The 23,861-nt window shown below is 44.6% G+C and overlaps 1 protein-coding gene; it reads right to left on the reverse strand.

Annotated features, from left to right (window-relative positions):
* Positions 1–18,627: 18,627 nt before the first annotated feature.
* On the reverse strand, positions 18,628–19,835 carry GSTUM_00006034001 (uncharacterized protein; the record flags this gene model as incomplete). XM_002838157.2 has 2 exons in its annotated part: positions 18,628–19,730; positions 19,776–19,835. The coding sequence occupies 2 exons, from the start codon at positions 19,833–19,835 to the stop codon at positions 18,690–18,692; spliced, it is 1,101 nt and encodes a 366-aa protein (XP_002838203.1). The 3' UTR covers positions 18,628–18,689.
* Between the last annotated feature and the right edge of the window lie 4,026 nt (positions 19,836–23,861).

Consider the following 23,861-nt stretch of genomic DNA (forward strand, 5'->3'; position numbering starts at 1 on the left):
GAGAACTGTAGATGCTCTTAATCTTACATTTCCGCGGCATTCCTTATAGCATTGGTGGTATGCGTCGGTTGCCTTTCCTTCACAGAATGATCCAATGTATAGTCTGGTTGTAGGATCTTCCACATCTTTCCCTTGCAGGAGAAGATAGTGTGTGGGTTCCATTGCTCATCAGTCAAAGCCTTCAGGTTTCAGGTCTTTTCCCTCCTCTGTAAACCTGGCAGGGAGGTGGAGTTTAAACTTAGGAGGTTCAAATGCAGCAGGTACCTCCTGTGCTTCAGGCCGAGCCCGCGATTTTCCTCCTCTAGAGGCCCCTCCTCCTGTGCTAGCTATGTCTGATTCGCTACTAGATTCGGTGTTGATTGGAGGTTCAAAGAAAGGCTTCTTTGCTAGAGTAGGAGGGAATTCTCCGAGAGGTTGTGCGTCTTCCTTGTTTGCATGATCACCTGGCTCTTTAGCAGAACTCCGAGGTTGTTTCATTCTTGTAAGGTCTTGTCGAGGGATTTGCTTCCCACTCCTGGTCGTCACAGGCTCTATCTTGCATTTGAGACGAAACTGAATGTGCCATGATTCTACCGCTTCTCCCCACTAGTGTTCTGAGGTGGATATTGATAGGTTGATCAGGCCTAAATCCAGGGACCAGTTCTTAACCACTTGCCCAGGTTAAAAAAATGTGATGCGTTCGCAGCGTGCTAATCACATTATCAGTAATAGATAAGATAGTTGGCCAGTGGCCTGCTCTTCCGGAGAGGAGGCGAGAGCTGAGAACTAAAGGAGGTTTCGAGGGTGTACGGAGGGACAAAGAAGTAACCGTTCAACCAAGTATAATGAAATACTGTCTGTCGAAGTCTGCCTTTTCTATCGTAGAAACAGGCCGTCTTTAAATACACAAATCTGTTCATGTCTAGCATGAACGAAACTAATCAAAGGGATCAATCGATACACTTTGGTGAAACTAAATAAGTAACAACGAGATACTTAAAACAAAATATAAAACAAAACCAAGTATCCAACAATACTTAAAACAAACCAAGTATCAAAGCGATACTTAAAACAAAACGTGAAATGAAAACAATAACCGAGTACCCGTAGAGGTTATATACACCCTACCCTCCCACGAGAGGTTGAACTACTGTAGGAAGACGACCACCATATTGCAGTAATAATGGCAAGCGCAGAATGAAAGGACGCCATCCTCCATGAGACCAAGGCATACAAGACACTGACATCCTCTAGCAGGAATAGCACACCACGACACAAACCCTCCAGCAACTCGGAAGATGATACTCCAAAGGTTTTCAGCAGGAATACCAAACCCTCCAAGGAATCGAGATGGTAAAAAGGAGAATGTTGTGAATGTGGAGAAACTGAACACATGGCAAAGAGCTGTCCTATGATGAAAGGCAAAGGAAAGGCCATTAAACAAGAAGCATCGGACAACAAGCTTGCGAGCGATAGTGATAATACCCAATCCAGCAAATATGAGGAAATCCATGTTGGATATAACGATGTAGAACGCAACAGTATTCGACCTCTGACTGCATTTAATGCACACATCATCCTGGAAGGTACTATTCTGATCAATGGCAACAAGCCTCGAGTCCTCTTCCATACTGGCGCAATCGGAAGAGACATGATCAGCAATTCCTTTGCCTCTGTCTATGGACTCCCAACTCAGGACCTTAACTAACCCATACCAGTCAATATGACAGTAAAGGGATTACGATCCACAAGCCATAAAACCGGCAGTGCAACTATTCAACTTTGTTCTGCCATCCTGCCCCCCCAGGAAATGCTAGGCAGAAACTTAGCCAAGTATAATGACCTGATAGGAATGCCATTCCTGAACCGCCACAAAGCAATAATCAGATGTGGGAACTCGACCATGGATTTCCCAGATCAGAAGGTCAGAGGGTCATGCAAACCAACAAGCGGAGAGTTCAGCACTGTAACCGGTATGGGTACTCGGTTATTGGTTTTGTTTTATGTTTTGTTTTAACTATCGCTTTGATACTGGGTTTGTTTTAAGTATCGTTTGATACTTGGTTTTGTTTTATGTTTTGTTTTAAGTATCGCTTAGATACTTATTTAGTTTCATCAAAGTTTATCGATTGATACCTTTGATTAGTTTCGTTCATGCTAGACATGAACAGATTTGTGTATTTAAAGACCGCGTGATTCTACGATAGAAAAGGCAGGCTTTGACAGGCAGTATTTCAATACAGTTGGTTGAACGGTTACTTCTTTGTCCCTCTGTACCCCCTCGAAGCCTTCATTAGTTCTCAGCTCTTGCCTCCTCTGCGGAAGAGGAGGCCACCTGCCAACTATCATCTCTATTAGCAATAACGTGATTAGCACCCTGCGAACACGTTACATTTTTTAACGTCCGCAAGTGGGTAAGTACATGTCCCTAGATTTAGGCCTGATCAACCTATAGATATCCACCTCAGAACGCTAGCAGAGAGAAGCGGCAGAATCAATGCACATTCGGTTTCGTCTCAAATCCGAGATAGCGTCTTTGACCACCAGGAGTGGGAAGCTAATCCCACAACAAGACCTTACAAGAAAGAAACAACCTCAGCGCTACAGCCTGGCGATCCTGCAAACAAGGAAGACACACAACCTCCAGGAGAAATCCCTCCTACTCCAGCAAAGCAGCCTTTCTTCGAACCTCCAATCCACCCCGAATCCAGTAGCGAATCAGACATGGCTAGCACAGGAGGAGGACACTCTGGAGGCGGAAAGTCGCGGGGTCAGCCTAAAGAAGAGGGATTACCTGCAGCATTTGCACCTTCTAAGATTAAACTCCACCTCCCTCTGTAGTCTACAGGAGATGGTAAAGATCTCCAAGCTGAAGCCTTTGACTGATGGGCGACGGAACACACACACTATCTTCTCCTGCAAGATAACGATGTGGAAGATCCTACAACCAGACTATACATTGGATCATTCTGTGAAGCACAGGCAACAGACGCATTCCACCAATGCTATAAGGAATACGGCGGAAATGTAAGATTAAGAGTATCTACAATTCTCGATTACCTGAAAGGAGGATTCCAATCCTCTATCACCAATGACCTCCTATAAAACAAATTCAATCAGCTCAAGCAAGTTAATAGAACGCATGTCAAGAGAATCACGGATGTGGCTACAGATCTGATGATGTTTAAAGACCAAATGGAGAAAGGAAGTATCTCCAAGTACATCCTAAAGCGACAATTCTACGACACTATGCACCCTACCGTCCGGCGAGAAGTAGAACCACTCCAGGAAGACGGCGACGATATTGCAATAAAAATTGCAAGAGCAGAACAAAAGGACGCCATTGTCCATGAAACTAAGGCCTACAAAACACAGGCATTCTCTAGTAGGAATAGCCAGCCACAGCATAATGCCCCCAGCAACTCTGAAGACAATACCCCACAGGTTTTCAAGAAGAAAAGAGAATGTTTTGAATGTAGAAAAACAGGATACATGGTAAAGAGCTGCCCAATAAAGAAACGGAAAGGAAAGGCAATTAAGTAAGAGGTATCGGCCAATAACGTAGAAAGCGATGGTGATAATACCGAACACAGCGAATATGAGGAGATCTATATCGGATACATCCATGTGGAATGCAACAGTGTCCGACCTCTGGCTACATTCAAGGCACACACCACCATGGAAGGTAATCTTCTTATCAACGGCAAGAAGGCTCGTGTCCTATTTGACACTGGCACGAGCGGAAGAGACATAATGAGCAACGACTTTGTCTCTGTCCATGGACTTCCAACTCGAGACCTTAACCAACCCATACCAGTTAATATGGCAGTTAAGGGATCACTATCCACAAGCCATAAAACCTGCAGTGCAACTATCCAACTTGGTTCTGCCATCCGGCCGCCCCAGGAAATGTTAATCGGAAACCTAGCCAAATACGATGCCCTCATAGGAATGCCATTGCTGAACTACCATAAAGCTATAATCAGGTGTGGGGGCTCAACCATCGATTTCCCAGACCAGAAGGTCAGAGTCTCATGCAAACCAACAAGTGGAGAATACCAAGCCACAGACTGTAAAGCAACAGCCCAAGGACTATTGGATGAATACTCTGATGTTTTCCCCGATCAAATACCCGAAGAGCTACCATCTATGAGAGAAGTGAACTACCACATTCACCTCCAAGACCCCTCTAATCTCAAAGGCCAACCCACCTACTCTATTCCTGACACATACAAAAGCCCACTTTGTGATTGGATGAACAACCAACAAAGAAGAGGAGTCATCTACTGAGCAGAAGCTCCAAGTGCCGCTCCTAGATTTGATCAACTCAAAGCAGATGGAAAAAGGATCCGCCCCTTGGTTGACCTCAAACTAGGGAATGAAAACACTGTTATGGACAGTTCTGCTATCACAAACCGAACCCAAATCCTAAATGCAGTTGGAAGGTCTAGATTTCGAAGCAAGATTGACCTAAGCGATACCTATTTCCAGACAAGTTTAGATCGAGAAAGTGAACAATACAACACTTTCAAAACACTCTTCAGAAGTTTCATTAGCAGAGTTGTGTTACAAGGTGAGATTAATGTGCCCGCCACCATTATGCGAATTATGGAAAACCTCCTGACCGAATACCTCCACCATTTTGTCTGGGTCTACATTGATGAGATTCTCATCTTCTCAAACACGAAAATAGAACATGCCTACCATATAGGTTTGGTTTGTACTAAACTAAGGGAAGCTAAGTTCTACGCTAGCAGAAACAAATCAATCCTGTTTGCCGATAAACTCGGTATCTTATGGCATGTTATAAATGACCAAGGAATACATGCAGCACCTAGAAAAATATCCCGTTTAACAGAATGGACAACACCTGCAATCAAATAGAACTCTAGCGATTTCTGGGACTAGTCAACAATATCACCCAGTTCCTACCACACCACGCCACTGTGACCGTACCACGCACGGACCTTACCGGCAATGCAGAATTTGTCTGGACCCACACTCATGACCAAGCCTTTACCAACATCAAGGAACTGATTAAAAACACCAACGTTTTACAACCTATTGACTACAGCTAGCCAGCGCCGATATGGGTGATTACTGATGCATCAGATGTAGGAGTTGGAGCATGGGTTAGACAAGGAGCCTCACTAGAAACAGCAAGACTGGCGGCATTACACAGCAGGAAGATCACTAACTCACAGTTGAACTATGCAACAACAGACAAGGAAGCCCTTGCTGTGATTGATATTCTCGCCGCTTTCAACCACATGCTGATGGGCAATACCTTCAGTATTGTTACCAACCACCAAGCTCTCACTAATCTTAAAATAGAAAGAATAGCGGGAAGGAGAAGAACAAGATAGATAGACGAGATGAGCAAATACGATGCAAAAATAATCTATACACCTGGAAAAACGAACTATTTAGCTGATGCTGTCTCCCGCTTATATGAGAATCAGGACCTCGGCAATTCTCCACTCGTTTATGACCACACAAGACAAAGCGAAGACAGCCCTGATGATACCTCCTATGAACAAGAACTATTGGTGGCTACCACCAGCTCTCCCACTCCCTCCAATCCTTTCTCTTACGCCATGAACAGAGATACCGGAACTGAACGAGGAAAAGAGATTGATGACAAATGGAAAGACAATTGCAACCTCTGCAGCATACCTCTTCACGAGCTTGAACAAAGCAGACACTACTGGTCCAACTGGTATCACGACACTTGCCCTTTTCACCGAAACTGAGATTAAATTCCGCAACAAATACCAGCATTGGTACTACATCTCTGCTGGCGATTCCAAAAACACCAACCTCGACACCACTGAAGGGGTAGAAGAAATAATCGTTGAGGATAGACTGATCCCACCTCCCCCTACCTTCAATCCTGTTCTAACACGACACCAAGGTCTTGAAGAACTCGAACAAGCAGCAGTCTAAGTGGATGCAATATCCTACTTACACCCCCCACAGTCTGCTCCGCCATACTCTCCTCCCATAATCGATTCACGACCACTATATGGGGGACCCTTATGAGTATACAACAAGGAAACTATTGTTACTGTGATGACTCCCACAATTCCTGAGCATCACCGACAGCTCTATGAAACCTTTGAAGAAGAGGAGGCCACTATTGAACCAACAGGAGGATCTCTCATTGAGGATGAACGAGATGTTAGATCAATCATGGAAGAATTAACCTCCTCTTTTCGAAGCCAAATGACAGCAGGATATTGTCGTGATCCGATCTACTTCAAAGCCATGGATAGCTCTAGGCATGGAGACCTCGCCCCCTACAACATATCCAAGGGAATGGTTTATACCAGCACCCATTATGGTGAACATTGCCTATACATCCCGAAAGGCTATATGTTCAATGGAATGACTATTAGGGAATATGTCATCACCGAGATTCACAACAAAGGACACCACAGTGCGGACCGCAACCTCCAATATGCCTCAGAATATGTTTACTAGCCTGAAATGTGAAAGGACCTCCACGACTTCACCAAACAATGGGAACTCTGCCAGGCAAATAAGGAGCGAACACAACTACTTGAAGGGAAAGCAGAGAGCCTCCAACTGCTATGTGAAATATTCGAATCCTATGCCATCGATTTTGGAGGACCATTTAACAAGTGCGCAGGATATGGCACCATCTTGATAGCTGTGGATCGAATTTCTGGATATACATGGCTCATACCAATGAAGGTTACCGATTCCTCCAAAGACACCTGGAATAACCTCCAACAACACCTATTTACAACTCATGGGTACCCCTCATATGTTGTCCGTGATGCTGATCCCCATTTCACCACCGGATTCTGGAAGCAAACCTTGACCCCCCTCGCAATCAACCACATTATGGCTGCCCCTGGACATCATGAGACTAATGGCCAAGCAGAACAAAAGATCTGCGAAGTTAAGACTGGAATTAGGAACATTATCAATGAACGATGAACCAACTGGAAACCTGCTGTCATTGAACTAGCGCATACATCAATGCCGGATTTTCAGACACACAGGGAATGTCTCCATACAAGGCAATCTTTGGCCGCCAATACCCTATTCTACCTACAACTCTATTTAAGACCTCCTCAGTCCCCACCTCCGATGAGCACCTAAACCGCTATCAAGCAATTCGGAATGATGCTTTCCAAGCTGTTAAAGCTGACCGATTCTCTAGCACCACAACTGCTCAGAAGCGACAATGCAAAGATGTACCTATTCCACCAGGTGATATGCTCATGGTACAAGGAAACATGTTCATAACCAATGTTAGACACAGCAAGAAGCTGCAACCCCGATGGGGAGGACCTTTCAAAGTTTTATCATTTGACGAGCATACAGAAAGCTACACTGTTCAGATGGATAGACGTATGTACTGTCGCAATGCTGCACTTTTCCACGCCTCTGCTGTCAAACGATTCCACCCAAATGACAACTCCAAGTTCCTTGGAAGAGCCCACTCTCGACCTGCACCTATCATCATTGAGAAGAAAGATGAATGGGAAGTTTAAAATATCCGTGACTACTGCCTTTGGCATGGAAGTGATCGGTTCCTAGTCAAATGGAAAGGATATCTGACATGTGAGAACAGTGCGGAGCTGCTAGAAGGATCAGAGCACGCTATGGATATGGTGAATGAGTGGTGGAAAGACAATATGCCAAAAGAATCCCTCCCCCCAACAATCAATTATATCACCATGTGCTGGATACCGACAATGCCAGAAACTGAGAGATGGCATGTAGAACTCGAAGCTAGAGATGGATTTTGGGTGCAATACTTTGAGTCGGAAATCGAAAGCAAGGATGAGGAAAATCAAGCTATGGAGCAGGCTCTCGACAACCTCATCTAGTCACCAATCGCCATCCGAATACCATAACGATGTCAAGCTATCTAGAACTCAATGTGAGGCGGCAACCACAAATTGTTGGACAGTTGTTGAACCGCGATGTTATCCAACTTGAAGACTATTACGAAATCCTCTGGATAGAGTACTGTCCTGATTGCGAGCACGTGTGAGTTGATGTACAGCCCGAATCTGGTATTCATGAATACTGTGATTTACATTTATTTGAGTCTAAGTGTTTTCTTAGGATTTCTTCGTGTCCCTGGTGTGACACTTATGATGAACAGCTCATAGTGGAAACTGAAGCTTTTACATTCTCGGACTCCACTTTTGATGATTATTAGGTATTGTTTGTTTAAGCAGTTATTTTGTTTTGGGGAATGTAACCCGTGCGGGTACGCGGTAATTGGTTTTGTTTTAGGTTTTGTTTTAAGTATCGCTTTGATACTTAGTTTGTTTTATGTTTTGTTTTAAGTATCGCTTTGATACTTGGTTTGTTTTAAGTATCATGTAATACTTGGTTTGTTTTAAGTATTGTTTGATACTGGGTTTATTTTATGTTTTGTTTTTTAGTATCGCTTTGATACTTATTTATTTTCACCAAAGTGTATTGAATTGATCCCTTTGATTATTTTCGTTCATGCTTGACAGGAACAGATTTGTGTATTTAAAGATGCCTGTTTTTATGATGGAAAAGGCAGACTTCGACAGACAGTATTTCAATATACTTGGTTGAACAGTTACTTCTTTGTCCCTCAGTACACCCTCGAAGGCTTCTTTAGTTCTCACCTCTCGCCTGCACTCTGCAAGAGCAGGCTATCTGCCAACTATCGTATCTATTACCGACAACGTGATTAGCACCCAGCGAACACGTTACACGAGCCGTAGGTTTTGAAGCAACGGTTCAAGGCCTATTGGATGAATACTCTGATGTTTTTCCTGATCAGATACCTAAACAACTACCACATATGAGAGAAGTGTACCAACACATTCGCTTGTTTTTTTATTTTCTTTTATTTTAATAATCTTATTTATTTATCTATTTTAACGAAAGTAAGGCCACGGGTCATATCAGCTTTCGCCATGCAGAGCTGCACCTCCATTCCGCCTTGTTCTCAAGCAGCCAGAAGAAAACCGTGACTCTAGAAAGGCACACGCTAGCAGCCAGGTGCCCGCACATAAGAGCCCACGACTTGAATACGGAGGGGTCTGGCCTAGAGCCACCAACACTTAACTTATCCTCGGTTTAAAAAGCTCCCCCGCAAGTCTCCCATACGGCTATCTACAAATGGTAAAGACAGAAAACCCAAAAACCCATCCTTCAAAGTAACGAAAAACCCACATCCCGACAGTACACCCGCCACCGAACAGAGAAAAGCCCAAACCAGAGTAACCCAAAACCAAAGGGCAAAGGCAGTCACTCGCCTACAACAACCAGATACCAACCCAGCCAGTGCCTGGCAGTCGTGACAAACTAATGGCCAGGCCTCACCCGTGAAGTCGAAAAAACGAATAAGTGCGCCATATAAGTGACACAAATGTATATCTTGGGCATGCAGCCCAAGGTCGCAAGGAGGAAAAACCTACAGGAAAGTGCGCCCGCTGTAAGCAGTAGGTATTGGCAGAACAAGAGCCCCAAGCAGTCCATCTGGGAGGGCTGCAGGGGCTGCCCGAAGCAGCAAAAGAGGGAGAGGTAGTAGGGTACCAGCTGACAGTAGTAGGGTACCAGCCGACGCGACCGAAGAGAAAAAAAGGAGGAAAGGCCAAAGGTCCCAGTGCTGACCCAACTAAAACCAAAACCTGCCGTATTACCGCGTCTCTCATGTAGTTCCTTGTTCTCCGAGAGATAGTGTCACTTAGTGGAAGGGATCCCACCGGCGGTAGAGAGGCGGAAGTGCAAGGTGAGGAAGGCAACCGTACTTGAACAGAGCGACTAGGCGGGTATGGTCAAATCTCACTGCGAGACAGACCCCGAAGTTACTAGCCGAGAGGTTCCCCAACGGGGATCGTGCAAGTGGGGAGAAGGACATCCACCACTGCTAACGCTGTCCAGAAGCGAAGAGAGGAAGCCAACCGTGCCAAAGCTAAGCGAGCAACGATTAGCAAGACAGGACTACTGGGCGAGCCCAGATAACTCCTCCATCAAGCAGACAAGAGACAAGCGAGGCCAAAGCGGGAGAGAATGGAAGAGTTAACCGTACCGCTAGGCAGGAACCATCGAGGGGGCAGACGGGAGTGGGGGGGGCACACAATAATTGGTATGGTGTTGTCAAACTATGTGGGAAGAAAATAGGAGCGACGGAGCGTGAACACATTTGCCTCTGAGACCCCTCTAATCTTAAGAACCAACTAACCTACTCTATCCCTGATGCATACAAAAGCCTACATTGTGATTGGATCAACCAACAACAAAGAAGAGGAGTCATCTACAGAGCAGAATCCCCAGGGGCCGCTCCTATGTTTGTTCAACCCAAAGCAGATGGCAAAAGAATCCGCCCCTTAGTTGACCTCAAACTACACAATAAAAACAAGATTATGGACAGCTCCGCTATCCCAAACCAAACCCAAATCCTGAATGCAGTTAGACGTGCTAGATTCCAAAGCAAAATTGACCTAAGCGATGCTTGCTTCCAGACAAGGTTAGATCCAGAAAGCGAATACTGCAACAGTTTCAAATCACCCTTTGGAGGTTTCATTAATTGAGTTATGTTGCAAGGTGACATGAATGCGCCCACCACCTTTATGCTAATTATGAAAAATCTTCTAAGCGAATACCTCCACCATTTTTGCCTGGGTCTACATTGATGATATTCTCATCTTCTCGAACACCAAAACAGAACATGCCTGCTATATTCTTTTGGTTTGTACTAAAAAAATGGAAGCTAAATTCTATGCTAGCGGAAACAAATCAATTCTATTTGCTGATCCGCTCGATATCCTAGGACATGTGATAGATGACGAAGGGATACATGCAGCACCTGGAAAAATATCCTGTTTAACAGAATGGACAATACTCCGGAACCAAGAGGAACTCATGCAATTCCTAGGAATAGTCAATCATATCTCCCAGTTCCTACCACACTAAGCAACTGTGAGAGCACCACTCACAGACCTTACAGGAAATGCAGAATTTGTCTGGACTAACACTCATGACTAAGCCTTTACCAACATGAAGGAATTGATTAAAAACGCAAATGTTATACCACCTATCAACTACAGTAAACCGGACCCGATATGGCAGATTACTGATGAATTGGATGTTGGAGTTGGAGCATGGGTTGGACAAGGGGCTTTTCATGAAACCTCAAGACCGGTGGCATTACACAGCAGGAAGTTCCCGAATTCACAAATGAAGTATGGAAAAACGGACAAGGAAGCCCTTACTGTTATTGATGCTCTTGCCGCTTTCAACCACATCCTGAGGGGCAATACCTTCACTATTGTTACCGACTATCAACCTCTCACGAACCTTAAAACTGAAAGAATACTTAGAAGGAGAAGAACATGATGGATACGTGAGATCAGCAAATACGATGAAAAAATCAACTATACCCCTAGAAGAATGAACTACTTACCTGGTGCTCTCTCCCGCCTATATGAGAATCAAGACCTCACAGACCCCCCTCTCATTCATGACCACACGAGACGAAGTGAAGACAGCCTTGACAACACCTCCTATGAACAAGAACCAGGGATGGCTACCACCAAGTCTGCCACTCTCTCCAACCCATTCTCTTACACCATGTACAGAGCTGTTGGAACTGAACAAGGAAAAGACATTGATGACGAGTGCAAAGACAATTGTACACTCTGCAGCACACCTCCTCATGAACTTGACCAAAGCAGACTCCACTGGCCACACTGTTTCCTTGGTACCTGCCCTTTTCACCAAACTGAGATTAAATTCGACAACAGATACCAGGGACAGTACTACATGTCTGCTCTGGATTCCAAAAATATCAGTTTCGACAATGCAGAAGGAGCAGATAAGATAATAGATGAACCAGGATCGACGCAATCTCCCCTTGCTCTTAATCCTGTCCTAAGACGACACCAAGGGCTTGAAGAACTCGAACAAGCAGCAGCTTATGTCGATGCAATATCTTACCTACGCCCTCCCCAGTCAGCCTCGCAATCCTCTTCTCCCATAATCGATTCACGACCACTATATGGTGGACCCTTATGAGTATACAACAAGAAAACCATTGTTTCTGTCATGCCCCCAATGATTCCCAAGCATCGCCGACAACTCTATGAAACCTTCAAAGACGAGGATGCCCCTATTAAACTGATAAAAGGATCCCTGATTGAGGATGAACGAGATGTTAGATCAACCACAGACCAATTAACCTCCTCTTTCCGAACCCAAACGAGAGCAGGAAATCACAATGACCCAATCTGCTTCAAGGGTATAGATAGCTTCAGGCATGGAGACCTCGTCCTCTACAACATATCTAACAGAACGTTCTATACCAGCACGCGTTATGGTGAACATTGCCTATACATCCTGAAAGGCCATATGTTCAATAGAATGACTATTAGGGAATATATCATCACCGAAGTCCACAACAAAGGACACCACAGTGCGGACCGCAACCTCCAATATGCCTCAGAATATGTTTACTGTGCTTAAATACGAAAGGATCTCCACGCTTTCATCAAACAATGTGACCTCTACCAGGCAAATAAGGAGCGAACACAACTACCTGAAGGGAAAGCGCAGACCCTGCAACTACCATGTCAAATATTCGAATCCCATACCATCAATTTTGCAGGATTATTTAACAAATCCGCAGGATCTGATACCATCTTGGTAGCTGTAGATTGATTTTCTGGATATACATGGCTCATAGCAATGAAGGTTACCGATTCCTCCAAAGACACCTGGAATAACCTCCAACTATACCTATTTACCCCTCATGGGTACCCCTTATCTATTGTCAGTGATGCTGATCCCCGTTTCACTGCCAGATTCTGGAAGCAAATGTTGACCTCCCTCGCAATCAACCACATTCTGGCTGCCGCTGGACATCATGAGACTAATGGCCAAGTAGAACGAAAAGTCCATGAGGTCAAGACCGGAATTAGGAACATGATCAATGAATGACAAACCATCTGGGAACTAGCCCTTGTTGGGCTAGCCGCATATATCAATGCCGGACTTTCAGACACCTTGGGAATGTCTCCATACAAGGCAATCTTCGGCCATCAATACCCTCTCTTACCTACAACTCTATTTAAGAACTCCTCAGTCCCTGCCTCCGATTACCACCTAAACCGCCATCAAGGAATTCTGAATGATGCCTTCCAAGCTGTCAAAGCTGCCCGATTGCGAAGCACCACTACTGCTCAGAAGCGACGACATAAACAGGTCCCTACCACACCAGGTGATATGCTCATGGCACATGGAAACATCTTCATTACCAATGTTGGATGCAGCAAGAAATTACAATCCTGATGGCGAGGACCTTTCAAAGTCTTATCCTTTGACGAGCATGCAGAAAACTACACTGTTCAGATGGATAGATGCATGTACTGCCTCAATACCGCCGTTTTCCACGCCTCTGCTGTCAAGTGATTATAGCCAAATGACGACTCCAAGTTCCCTGGAAGAACCTACTCTCAACCTGCACCTATTATCATCAATAAGAAAGATGAATGGCAAGTTGAAGAAATTAGAGACCACTGCCTTTGGCATGGAAATGATCAGTTCCTAGTCCAATGGAGAAGATATCCAATGGGGGAAAACAGATGGGAACCACTAGAAGGACTAGAACACGCTATGAAGATGGTGAACGAATGATGGAAAGACAACAAGCTAAACAAATTCCTCCCACCAACGATCAATTACATCACAATGTGCTGGACACCAACAATGCTTGAGATGGAGCGATGGCAGATGGAACATGAGGCAAGGGATGGGTTTTGGGCATGATACTTTGAGTTGGAATTCGAAAGTAGTAATGAGGAAAATCAAGCTATGGAGCAGGCTCTCGACAACCTTATCTGATCACCAATCACCATCCGAATACCATAACGATGTCAAACTATGTAGAGCTCAATGTGAGGCTGCAACAACAGATTGTTGGACTGTTGTTCAACCGCGATATTATCCAACTTGAAGTCTACTTCGAAATCCTCTGGATAGACTACTGTCCTGATTGTGCCAACGCTTGAGCTGATGTACAGCATGAATCTGGTATTCGTGACTACTGTGATTTGCATTTCTTTGAGTCTAAATCTGTTCTTAAGGTTTCTTCTTGTGCTTGGTGTGACACCTACAATGAAGAGCTGATAGCGGAAACAGAAGCCTTTAGCTTCTCAGACTCCACTTTTGATGATTATCAGGTTTTCTTTCTTTAAAAAGTTGTTTTGTTTTCGGGAATTTAACCTATACGGGTACTCAGTTATTTGTTTTGCTTTATGTTTGCTTTAAGTATCACATTGATACTTGGTTTGCTTTAAACATCGTTTGATACTTGGTTTGTTTTAAGTATCATTTGATACTGGGTTTTGAATTATGTTTTGTTTTAAGTATCGCTTTGATACTTGGTTTGTTTTAAGTATCGTTTGATACTTGGTTTTGTTTTATGTTTTGTTTTAAGTATTGCTTTAATACTTAATTAGTTTCACCAAAGTGTATCGATTGATCCCTTTGATTAATTTCGTTCATGCTAGACATGAACTGACGATTGTATTTAAAGACCACCTGTTTCTACGACACAAAAGGCAGACTTCGACAGACAGTATTTCAATATACTTGGTTGAACGGTTACTTCTTTGTCACTCAGTACACCCTCCAAGCCTCTTTTAGTTCTCAGCTCTCACCTCCTCTGCGGAAGAGTAGGCGACATCCCAATTATGGTATCTATTACAGATAACGTAATTAGCACCTTTCGAACACGTTACAATGTATATAATACAAGCCTTCTACTGCAATCTCTATCTACAGACACGATTCATGGTTGGCCTAGACAACTCTGGGTCTATAGGGACTTTCTCTGCTTAACACCGACCTATTCAGGGTGAATTTGAAATTACATCTGCAGATACAACCCACAGATGAATCTGATAACTTCATTGATAGGTGAGGCTATTTGGGCCAACTCAGTTCGACTGGAGAACTAGCCCATAATTCTACTAACTTTAAAGATCAGATAATTACTATTGGGAACTGTATAGCTCCTAAATTAGAAAAATCGTGATTACTGAAGAGGGTGTGGTGGCTTTCAGGGTCTTGAGGTATTCACACCCTTGCATAATACTTGACGTTGCGAGTTATATTCAGAGAGATACATAGTTTGTATAATAGATAGATGTAGTTCATGAATACTCAGACGCTGACTATAAATATCAAAATTTCTTCAAAAGCTTTTAGACATCATCTGGTACCGAACAAGTGACTTTGACAATATAATATTATTCTTACGATTCTGTTTTACTTCACCTTAGTCTTACCTGTCATGAAAGAAATGAGTATCTTTTGAGCCTTCCCCATCAATCTCCCTCTACAGAAAGGACTCTGGGTTGGCCTATACAACTCTGAGTCTATACAGGTTGTCTCTACCTAATATATGATGCGGCACTGACTCTGAATACAGATGCCAGCAGCAGGAATCCATGAGGTGGTCAAGGAGTGGTTAAACTATCCTATAGAAAGGATTAACCAGCATATTGACTCTATGGCATCATGGATAGAGGCTTGTATTTAGGATGAGGGAGGAAATGCCTTTAATTATTAGTAAAGTTTAAAGCCACATTATCTTTGAGTGACCAGCTATGCAAACCTACCCCCTATAATTTCTAATGTTTTTTCCTCTTATTTTCTATCTACTATCGTGAAGCTGCCATTTTTACCCCCTTGTGTTTTCCTTCTTTCGGAAAATAAGGTACATTGATTGGGAGGCATATGCACTTGGGTATATGCGGACCCGGTCGTGTTCACAAACGTCATGCGCTTGTGAGTACAATACCCAATTAATTTGCAACCCAATAATGAATGTGATCCGTCACGAAGCCTTTTAGATAGCAAGACAAGTTCGTTCTGGGGAGGGAAGGAGGGAGGGAGCACTAATAGCAGTATCAATTTTTTGTCATTCTCTGGGCTGACAGCGAATGTGTTTATCCTCCCGCTACTAGTATGTTTTGCTTGTTCACGGTGGATTATAAAAGTGGGACTGTGAGGAGCTTATATAATACTCGAAAAACTTGCTGGTAATGACATGGTGGATAGTGCCGGTCAACTTGAATTTCTGTCTTATCATAGACATACACTGGATGGCGGTGACACAATTTGCTTGCTTGCTAATATCACTGTGATAGTACCGAACGAGCTAACGGTGATGGGACGAAAGGCACTCACTGTAGGTCATGAGAGGTGTGCCATCTGATACAGTATGGTATACAGGCACCGCCGCACTCGGTTCTTCGCGGCCTTATTGGGCGCGGAGGTAATAGAGCTCCCACGAGTGTGGGGGAGGGGCACTGTGAATGGCAGTGTTTGCCAAGAGGTTTTTTTCGAGTATTGGCAGGAAGGATATTTGATGATCCAGGAGGCAACTGGGCACAATCCTCCTGTATGCGGAAAGTGATTGCTGTTCGGCTCATTAAGGGAGAGTGTTCTCACCTATCTTTAGCCTTCTCCATAAAACGGGAAACAAACTTGGATAAGTCCACGGAAAGGAAAGCCGAAGGGAGTTGGAAGAACAAGAGCTATTCTTGATAGTAGAGATGGAAACTTGATGAGTTCAAAAGATCATGGGCACGAGTACAGAAATCCTCATAAAGATAAAGACTTCATTCCCTGTCCACGGAGGTGATCTCTTCTTTATTTTTATTTTCTCTACCGGCCTCTCTCTCTAAACTATGTATAAAAAACGAGTCTTCCCCTTACCCATAGTGCTCCCAGCACGGATGATAAAACTTCCTCCCTATACATGTTGAGACATTTACCTCCATGCCGCGCCCATATCCTCCTCTAACAGCACTCTACTTCACAGTCGTCCAACAGAAGGATCGATAACATGAGCAAAAAAGTAAAAAGCTGGGTTGCTCATCAACAACCTGGAGCCGGCAACCTTAACCAAGTTGTCACGTGCCTTGCAAGTATTACCAGTTACTATATGGACGAAGCTTTAGTCCATGGTAACTTAAGTTATCGCACCCGTGGGCCGAACGGGTACGAGTATTTCTCTTCAATTCAATCTTTTTTTTTACGTGCCCGGAAGTGTCATAAACATATGCCATCGAGATAATCGTGGGTATTGAGAAGGCTTCACGTCTTGCTCAGGATAAGAGTAAATTTACCGGTATCAGATGAATCCCGGCAGATGTTTCCCTTGACCCCATTTGGTGGACACCCGCAATGTGGAGGTTGCAGGAGAGGCGTATTAACTTGATAATATAAATGAGCCGAGAGGAGGATGCCAACGGAAAGAGCATCCCCCGCACCCGTCCTTTAATTTAGATCCTGATGGCAATGGCAAAGGTAATATATATTATTATAGAATTAGTGAGTACGTCATTGTCTCAGATAGAACTATCAGGGTATATTATCACATACCCGTAAAGAATTGGTCGAAACGACCTTTATAGAGGAACGTTTTGGAACCATGATATCCGGAGTCGTGAGAGCTCTGCAAGCTATGGAAAAATGAAACAAAGGCGTACACTATCCACACCGACCAGCGGCGACCGAATAAATGAATAAAAACATCCATCAGCCAATCGGATTCCACTAAGCATTGACTAGCGACTAACCAGCGGAATCTTTGTCCCCACAGGTAAGGATACAACGTCAAGAGCGAGTGATCGAGGGCATACATGATATTTAGCAGTGGGCAACTGATCGTGAACACCTCCCCATTAATGTGTGCATATCGTGATGGGAAATAAAATGTTTATACCAACCCAACACCTAGACAGCTCCTCCGCCGGCTCTGCTTCGGATCTGCAGCTCTTCCTTGACACATGCTACGATACCCCTCGCATATCCCGAAGCGGTTGAATGCGGTATAAAAAAAATAAAACACCCCTTCATGCGAGAAACCTAGAGCGCAGTGTATATACCCAGCATGGCTCCCCTAGGCTCCACGTCCGTCACTAGGCTAAGATATCCCATTGCGCTGCTCCGTGGTCCCTTATGCCGCCCCCGCCTTACAGAGAACTCGAACAAAGATACATGAAAACTCACTCGTTACCTGCGTTAGCGATCCCCCCCAAAATGCCTGCCGATACCCACGCGAAACCGCAAGAGAATAAAGCGTGCAAGGGTGGAAACGACGAGAAAAGCAATTCCATAAATTTCATCACTAACCACCCGAGCAAAAGGGGAAGAAGGCCTCAATCTCGGCCAAATCAATGCTATTGGCTAGTCATCAATTCGTCGATAACCACATATCAATCACAAGCCAATCCTTTATGGTATTTTGGGAGAAAAAAGGGGACAAAAACGCAGGGAACGAACGAAGGGCAAGGGGAAACGAAAACCACAATATATACTACGCGAGCCTGCCAGAGAATGGGAGGTGAAGAGGGAATTACTAATTTCGAAAGGGGAAAAGTGAGGAAAAGAGGTGAAAAATGCCAGCCCGATGTGAGGAGAAGAAAAAGAAAAAAAGGCAATGTGAGGAAAAAGGGAAAAAGCAACAAACTCCCCCACCGAGGCGACAAGCTGGGGGGGGAGGGGGAGAAGACATGAAAAGGAAATAAAACCCATATCTACAAGAAAGAAAAACCAGCCGGGTATGAAAGCATATAGATCGGGGTTTTTGTTGTGGCCGAGAAAGGAGGGAAAGGGGGAAAAAATAAACCCGGAAGGCATAAAGACTAAAGTATAATATAAAAGCGTATTCATTCATCCTTCCCAGCCGACTTCCAGGGTTTTGCCTTGACCTTCTTCTTCGGCCTCATTAGGCCCTTCTCGGGAGATCCAGATGTGAACTTGCGCTTCTTGTTATTCCCTGGTGTGCCAAGTTCTCCACCAATACCGCCTTCTTCCTGGAGGTCATGGATTGGTGTCAGGGCCCTTTCACCATCGAGGTCCTCGGGATCCTCGCCTTCAGCGGCGAGTTTGAATTCATTGTCAACTGTAAGGAGGTCCACGAATTCTTTGCACTGCTTCATCATGCCCTCGTCAGACTTGAGGTCGGTCATGATTTCCTCAAATCGTTTCCAAAGTGTGGCGGCGCCATTGGACCAGGTGGCCGCTCTTGATGGCGCCTTGTTCGCGTCTTTGGCGGAGAGTTTGTTGCTCTTGTAATCGCGGCTCTTGTTGTCATTGATGCTATAAGACTTTCTCAAGAAATACCTGCATTCCCATAACATGAAGAGGATCGCCGCACTAGTCGCCAATAATTTCAGAGTATCTGGTGTGATAATTCGCTCTGTGGTGTCCCCAGAATCCAGTTTAAGAAGAAGGATATCTGTCTCGATTGAATGGGCCACAGTGATTCCTGTTCCAGAAACGACTCTTTCCATGGTGGTCACAACTTGGTATAGCTCATCAAAGGTCCCATACTCAAAGAAAGCAAGATTCTCGAGCACAAATTTCGAGTAGCCCAGATGATTTGGTTTCGAGGGATCAACATATAGTTTTGGGGACTCAAAGTCCACACTCATGGTCATGTTCCCTAGCAACTTCTTTCTCACCTTACGACTGCTCTTGGCAATCTCATATAACGGATGCATCTTAGAGGTGAATGGGTTAGCCGTAGCACCTGACCCATTGCCGATAACATTGCGCTGGTAGATGTAACAAGCAAGGACACCGTCCATGTACCCTCTTTCCACTATAGTCTCGTGTTTGGAGTGCAGCATACGATGCTCCCGATTGGAGATAGCCTGAATCGCGACGTTTGCAGAGGTTTCAAGGGCTACCAAGGCAGGAACGCACTAATCTGGATATCCCACCATGTCAACATAACAAGACTACGAAACAGTCCTAATCAGAGTTCTTTCTCCTCTTATCGGTTGCCTTATTTTCAGGCGAAGCTTCATCTGAGGCCTCCACCGCTTCAACCATCACGACGCTCTTGCAACTAGCGCGCTTGCTCGTAGCCGGTTCACCAGCTGCTCTAAAATCGACGACTGTAGGGGTATAGGTAGTGGAAGTACCAGAGGTGGCAATAGAGTGGAATGCCTCTTTCAGGTTACCGTTACCGTTGGTATCGACAGCCTGCTTGGATTGGGGTTTCGTCCTCCTGTGAGAGAGTAGGGAGGAGTCGGGGATCTAACGTCTTCATCAGACTCCTCCACCTCCGTGTCTTCTTCGTTCCTGGCAGTTAATTCGGCCTTATCACTTTCTGCCTCTGACTCTTGAACATTGTGACGCTCAGTATCAACGGTTGTAAAGCCAAGAGAGGATTCGACGGTTTGAAGAGCATTGGCGACTTTATAAGTTGCCATATTCTTCTCGTACAGTAAATCTCACGGTTTTTCGCGGCGATGTCCTCCCAGGCCTGCGTAATTCATTAATCCACAATTAGATAATTCAGTATCCTGAGCATGGACATGCGATTTGACGTACTTTCCTCTCATGATGTAGAGTATGAGACCAACGCTTCGCGAGCCCCGCCGTAACGTCATAGCGTATGGCATGCGGGCCGAGATCAGAATTAACGATATCTCTACCCGGAGAGCAGAATAAGAAATAAGCGCCCATATGTCGCTCCGGCATCCTAGGATTGCGCTGTTTGCGTTTCGCTCTCTCTTTATGCCCTTTCGGTTCCTGTGCAGTGGCTGGTTGGAGTAGCGCTTGAGGCTGTTGCTGCTGCTCCTCTCAAGATCCGATCAAACCGTTGGACAAAGCTACATCGGTACGAGACACCTCCTAGGCGGTATAGCGCAAAAGAGTCAATGAAGCAACAAGCTAGTAGTCATGTTAGTGACAATGTCTCGAGGATACTTTCTTTCGTAACGACAGCGGCCGCAGGAGCGACAGTAGAGCGGTGATAGTCATGACGAATCCCCCTGCGAGCAGGGGGATTATGTATGGTGATTGATAGATATGTAATATATCTGCAATAGGATATGTCTTGTATGCAGAGTCTGAAACCCAATAGGATATGTGTGTTAGAGAATTGTCTTTGCGATGAAATGCATCCCAGCTGCACTGGTATATGGGACAGCAGTCGGGAAGAGGAGAGAGGCAGAATAGGCGTGAGATATATGGAAGTGGAAAGGAATGAATTGAACATCGATTCTTAACGAATGAAGGGGAAAAGAGGCTTACATCATCGCGTTGGCGACGAATGTGGTCTATATCGGAGGAATTTCCATTACTAGATCCAGCCATATCGTTCGGTTGAAAGAGATAAGTGATCGAGATCGTGTTATATTTTCTATCCCGACAATCGGATGAAGGTTGTGATGTATTTGTACTTGAGGTGATTGTTGTAAGAGATAGTAACTAACTTGTGGAAGTGGTGTCCGGTTGCGGTTGCTGTAGTGGTTGGTGCGTTCGACTCAGAGATGTAGGCTTGAAGTAAAGACTTGGTAGAGAAGAGGGGAGCGAAAAGGGGACGGGGAGTGCACTAGGGAGGTAATCGAGTAAAATAGTTGCGAAATCTCAGCCAAACCGGACTCAAAACAGCCAACGATGTCAGGGATAGAAGGTGCGTGGCCGGGAGGGAAGTGTGAGTATGAGATGGTTAAAGGATGGAAGGCAGCAGAGGGGGGATGGGTAAGGCCGGTCAAATGTACTCGAGGAGCAAATAGGAATTACGGTGCAACCAAAGCTCCCAGCCCAACACCCAAGGCAGGGTAACTACACCGCACCTGCCTGCCTCACATTTAAAGCGAGGCGTCATTAGTATTATTTATGAAGCCAAAAAAGTGACCTCTAAAGAATAATACGATAGTAGATAGCACAGCTCTAAGAGAGCACGGCTAACAAATTGGATAAGAAACCGAAATTCTGGGTGGTCTGTAAAAATCCGAATTCTTTATTTTATTATATGGTAGGCGGACGATGCCCCACATAAGCAAACTTGACCTGCCCGGAGGTGTAAAGTGAGGTTACATTAGTATACTTTATGAAGTCAAAAAAGCTAATCTCTAAAAAATAAACATACTTCTGGATAGCAAGGAATTCTGAGAATATGAGTATCAAACTGATAGAGTAAGCGAAATTCTAGGTGATTTGTAAAATGACATTGTCATATAGTCAATAACCTGGTGATACAGAGTTTACGTATCCCATATCTGGGTGAGGAATTCTGAGTTTTATGGACCACCAAGAATTACACTTTCTTAAGCCAATTCCTTAAGGATCGCACCATTTATCTTCGTAAATAATAATTCCTCGTATTCAGGTGGGCCATGGTTACAGTGCAAAATATGATAAAATTATGAATTCCGAGTTTTACGAACCACTAAGAATTTTCGCTTTCTTACAAAATTTGATAACCCTACTCTCTCAAAGCTGAGATATCTATCTACTGGTATGTTTATTCTTCAAAGACCACCATATCTGGCTTCATAAATAATACTCATAATATTATGACCTCACTTTATAATTACGGCCGGGGCAAGTTCGCTTATTTAGTCCGTTCGCTTATCTGGGGTGTAGTTACCCGGCCTCGGGCGTTGGACTGGTAGTTTTCGTTGCATTGTAACACCTCGAGTATCCTACATTTGATCTGCCGTATCCTTGTCTATCCACATCACCGAATTCCTAGCCGATTTTCATCACGATGCCACACTGTTCCTTTCGCGAGACTAATTCAATCATTCCCCAAAACGTTTCCCATAGGCTATAGCTGTTCCAGACAGTCATGATACATTCGTACCTCTTCTTCTCCCGTTTCCTAACTCTCATAGTGCGACACCTTCTTTTTGACCTCCGGAGAGTAACCGGTTGCTTCTGGTATCCCTAGAGCTAGTTCCTGAAACCTTCCAAACACTTCTCCTTGCACTAATCGCTAGTTCTAACATACCCTTACTTGTACAATGACCCTTTCCTTAGCTTGCTCCACCATTGCATTCCCAAGCAATTGCCCAACAACCTTTGCCTCATGCTGCAAAGTGTGGAAACTTCGTGATTTTAAACAATTTTCAGGTTCATCATGAATTTTAGTCCAATACTACGGAGCACCTACCTCCGTTTTTCCTTAGGATGAGGCGTAATGTTGCGCTCGGAGGATGTATTTTACACAAGGGGTAAGGGTGCAACAACTCGACCCTGTTACTTTGGGTACGGTCGGGACAATCCCGCATTTGTTTGCTACTCTCCACTGAACCACCCTGGCCACGCCTTACCGGAACCTGTTCAGCATGCTATTTCGCTGGAATATCAGAATTATTTGATGATACCATTTCGCGGTTTATATCAAAAGCTTCGCGTACTCGGGGAACAGCCCTGCACCGCATTCACTCTGTTACTCCCCCCTTCCATGTCGAAACTGCCTTTCATCTTCACCTTCCACTGTACATCGTTTGACCGCTCCCCTTTCCACTAATCCTCCGCTCTTATCCACACCGCCCACCACAACGCCTTTGGACAGCTTATCAGGGTATAACTAGAAAAGGATATCTCCATCCTGTCGCTGCCTCTCCCAGGTCGAACGTTAAAATTGTTTTCTTGATACTGAAAACCCACCCATTGTCCGGTTCTCTTGGTGCAATTTCCCTCGTCGGATGGTCATCCCTTCTTGTCTTAAGAGACAGTTTCAAGCAAGCGCAAAAGCTTATCCAAAACGTAGAACCTTTAAAACATATATCTATAGACCAAATCTTCTGATAACCTTGAACCGAAATATATTGAAGAAGCTACAATTAAGGCTGCTGTTGAAGAACATTAGAGGTTTCATGCTAGGCATTCTAGAAGCAGGAATTTATTTGGTTAGAAAGACCTCTCACCCAGCAAACACTCCGACAAGGTTTCCGCATACCTTTGTGCGAGTCGGGCCGCCCGTGGTTTGTCAAGGGTACTATACGCGGGTGGGTGTGGCCGTGCGCTGCCACACAAGCCTCTAGTCGTAACATGTGGGAAGCTAAATACTATGGCAATGGTCATTGACCCGC

The sequence above is a fragment of the Tuber melanosporum genome, assembly GCF_000151645.1.
Source record: "Tuber melanosporum whole genome shotgun sequence assembly, scaffold_23, strain Mel28".
Classification (NCBI taxonomy): domain Eukaryota; kingdom Fungi; phylum Ascomycota; class Pezizomycetes; order Pezizales; family Tuberaceae; genus Tuber; species Tuber melanosporum.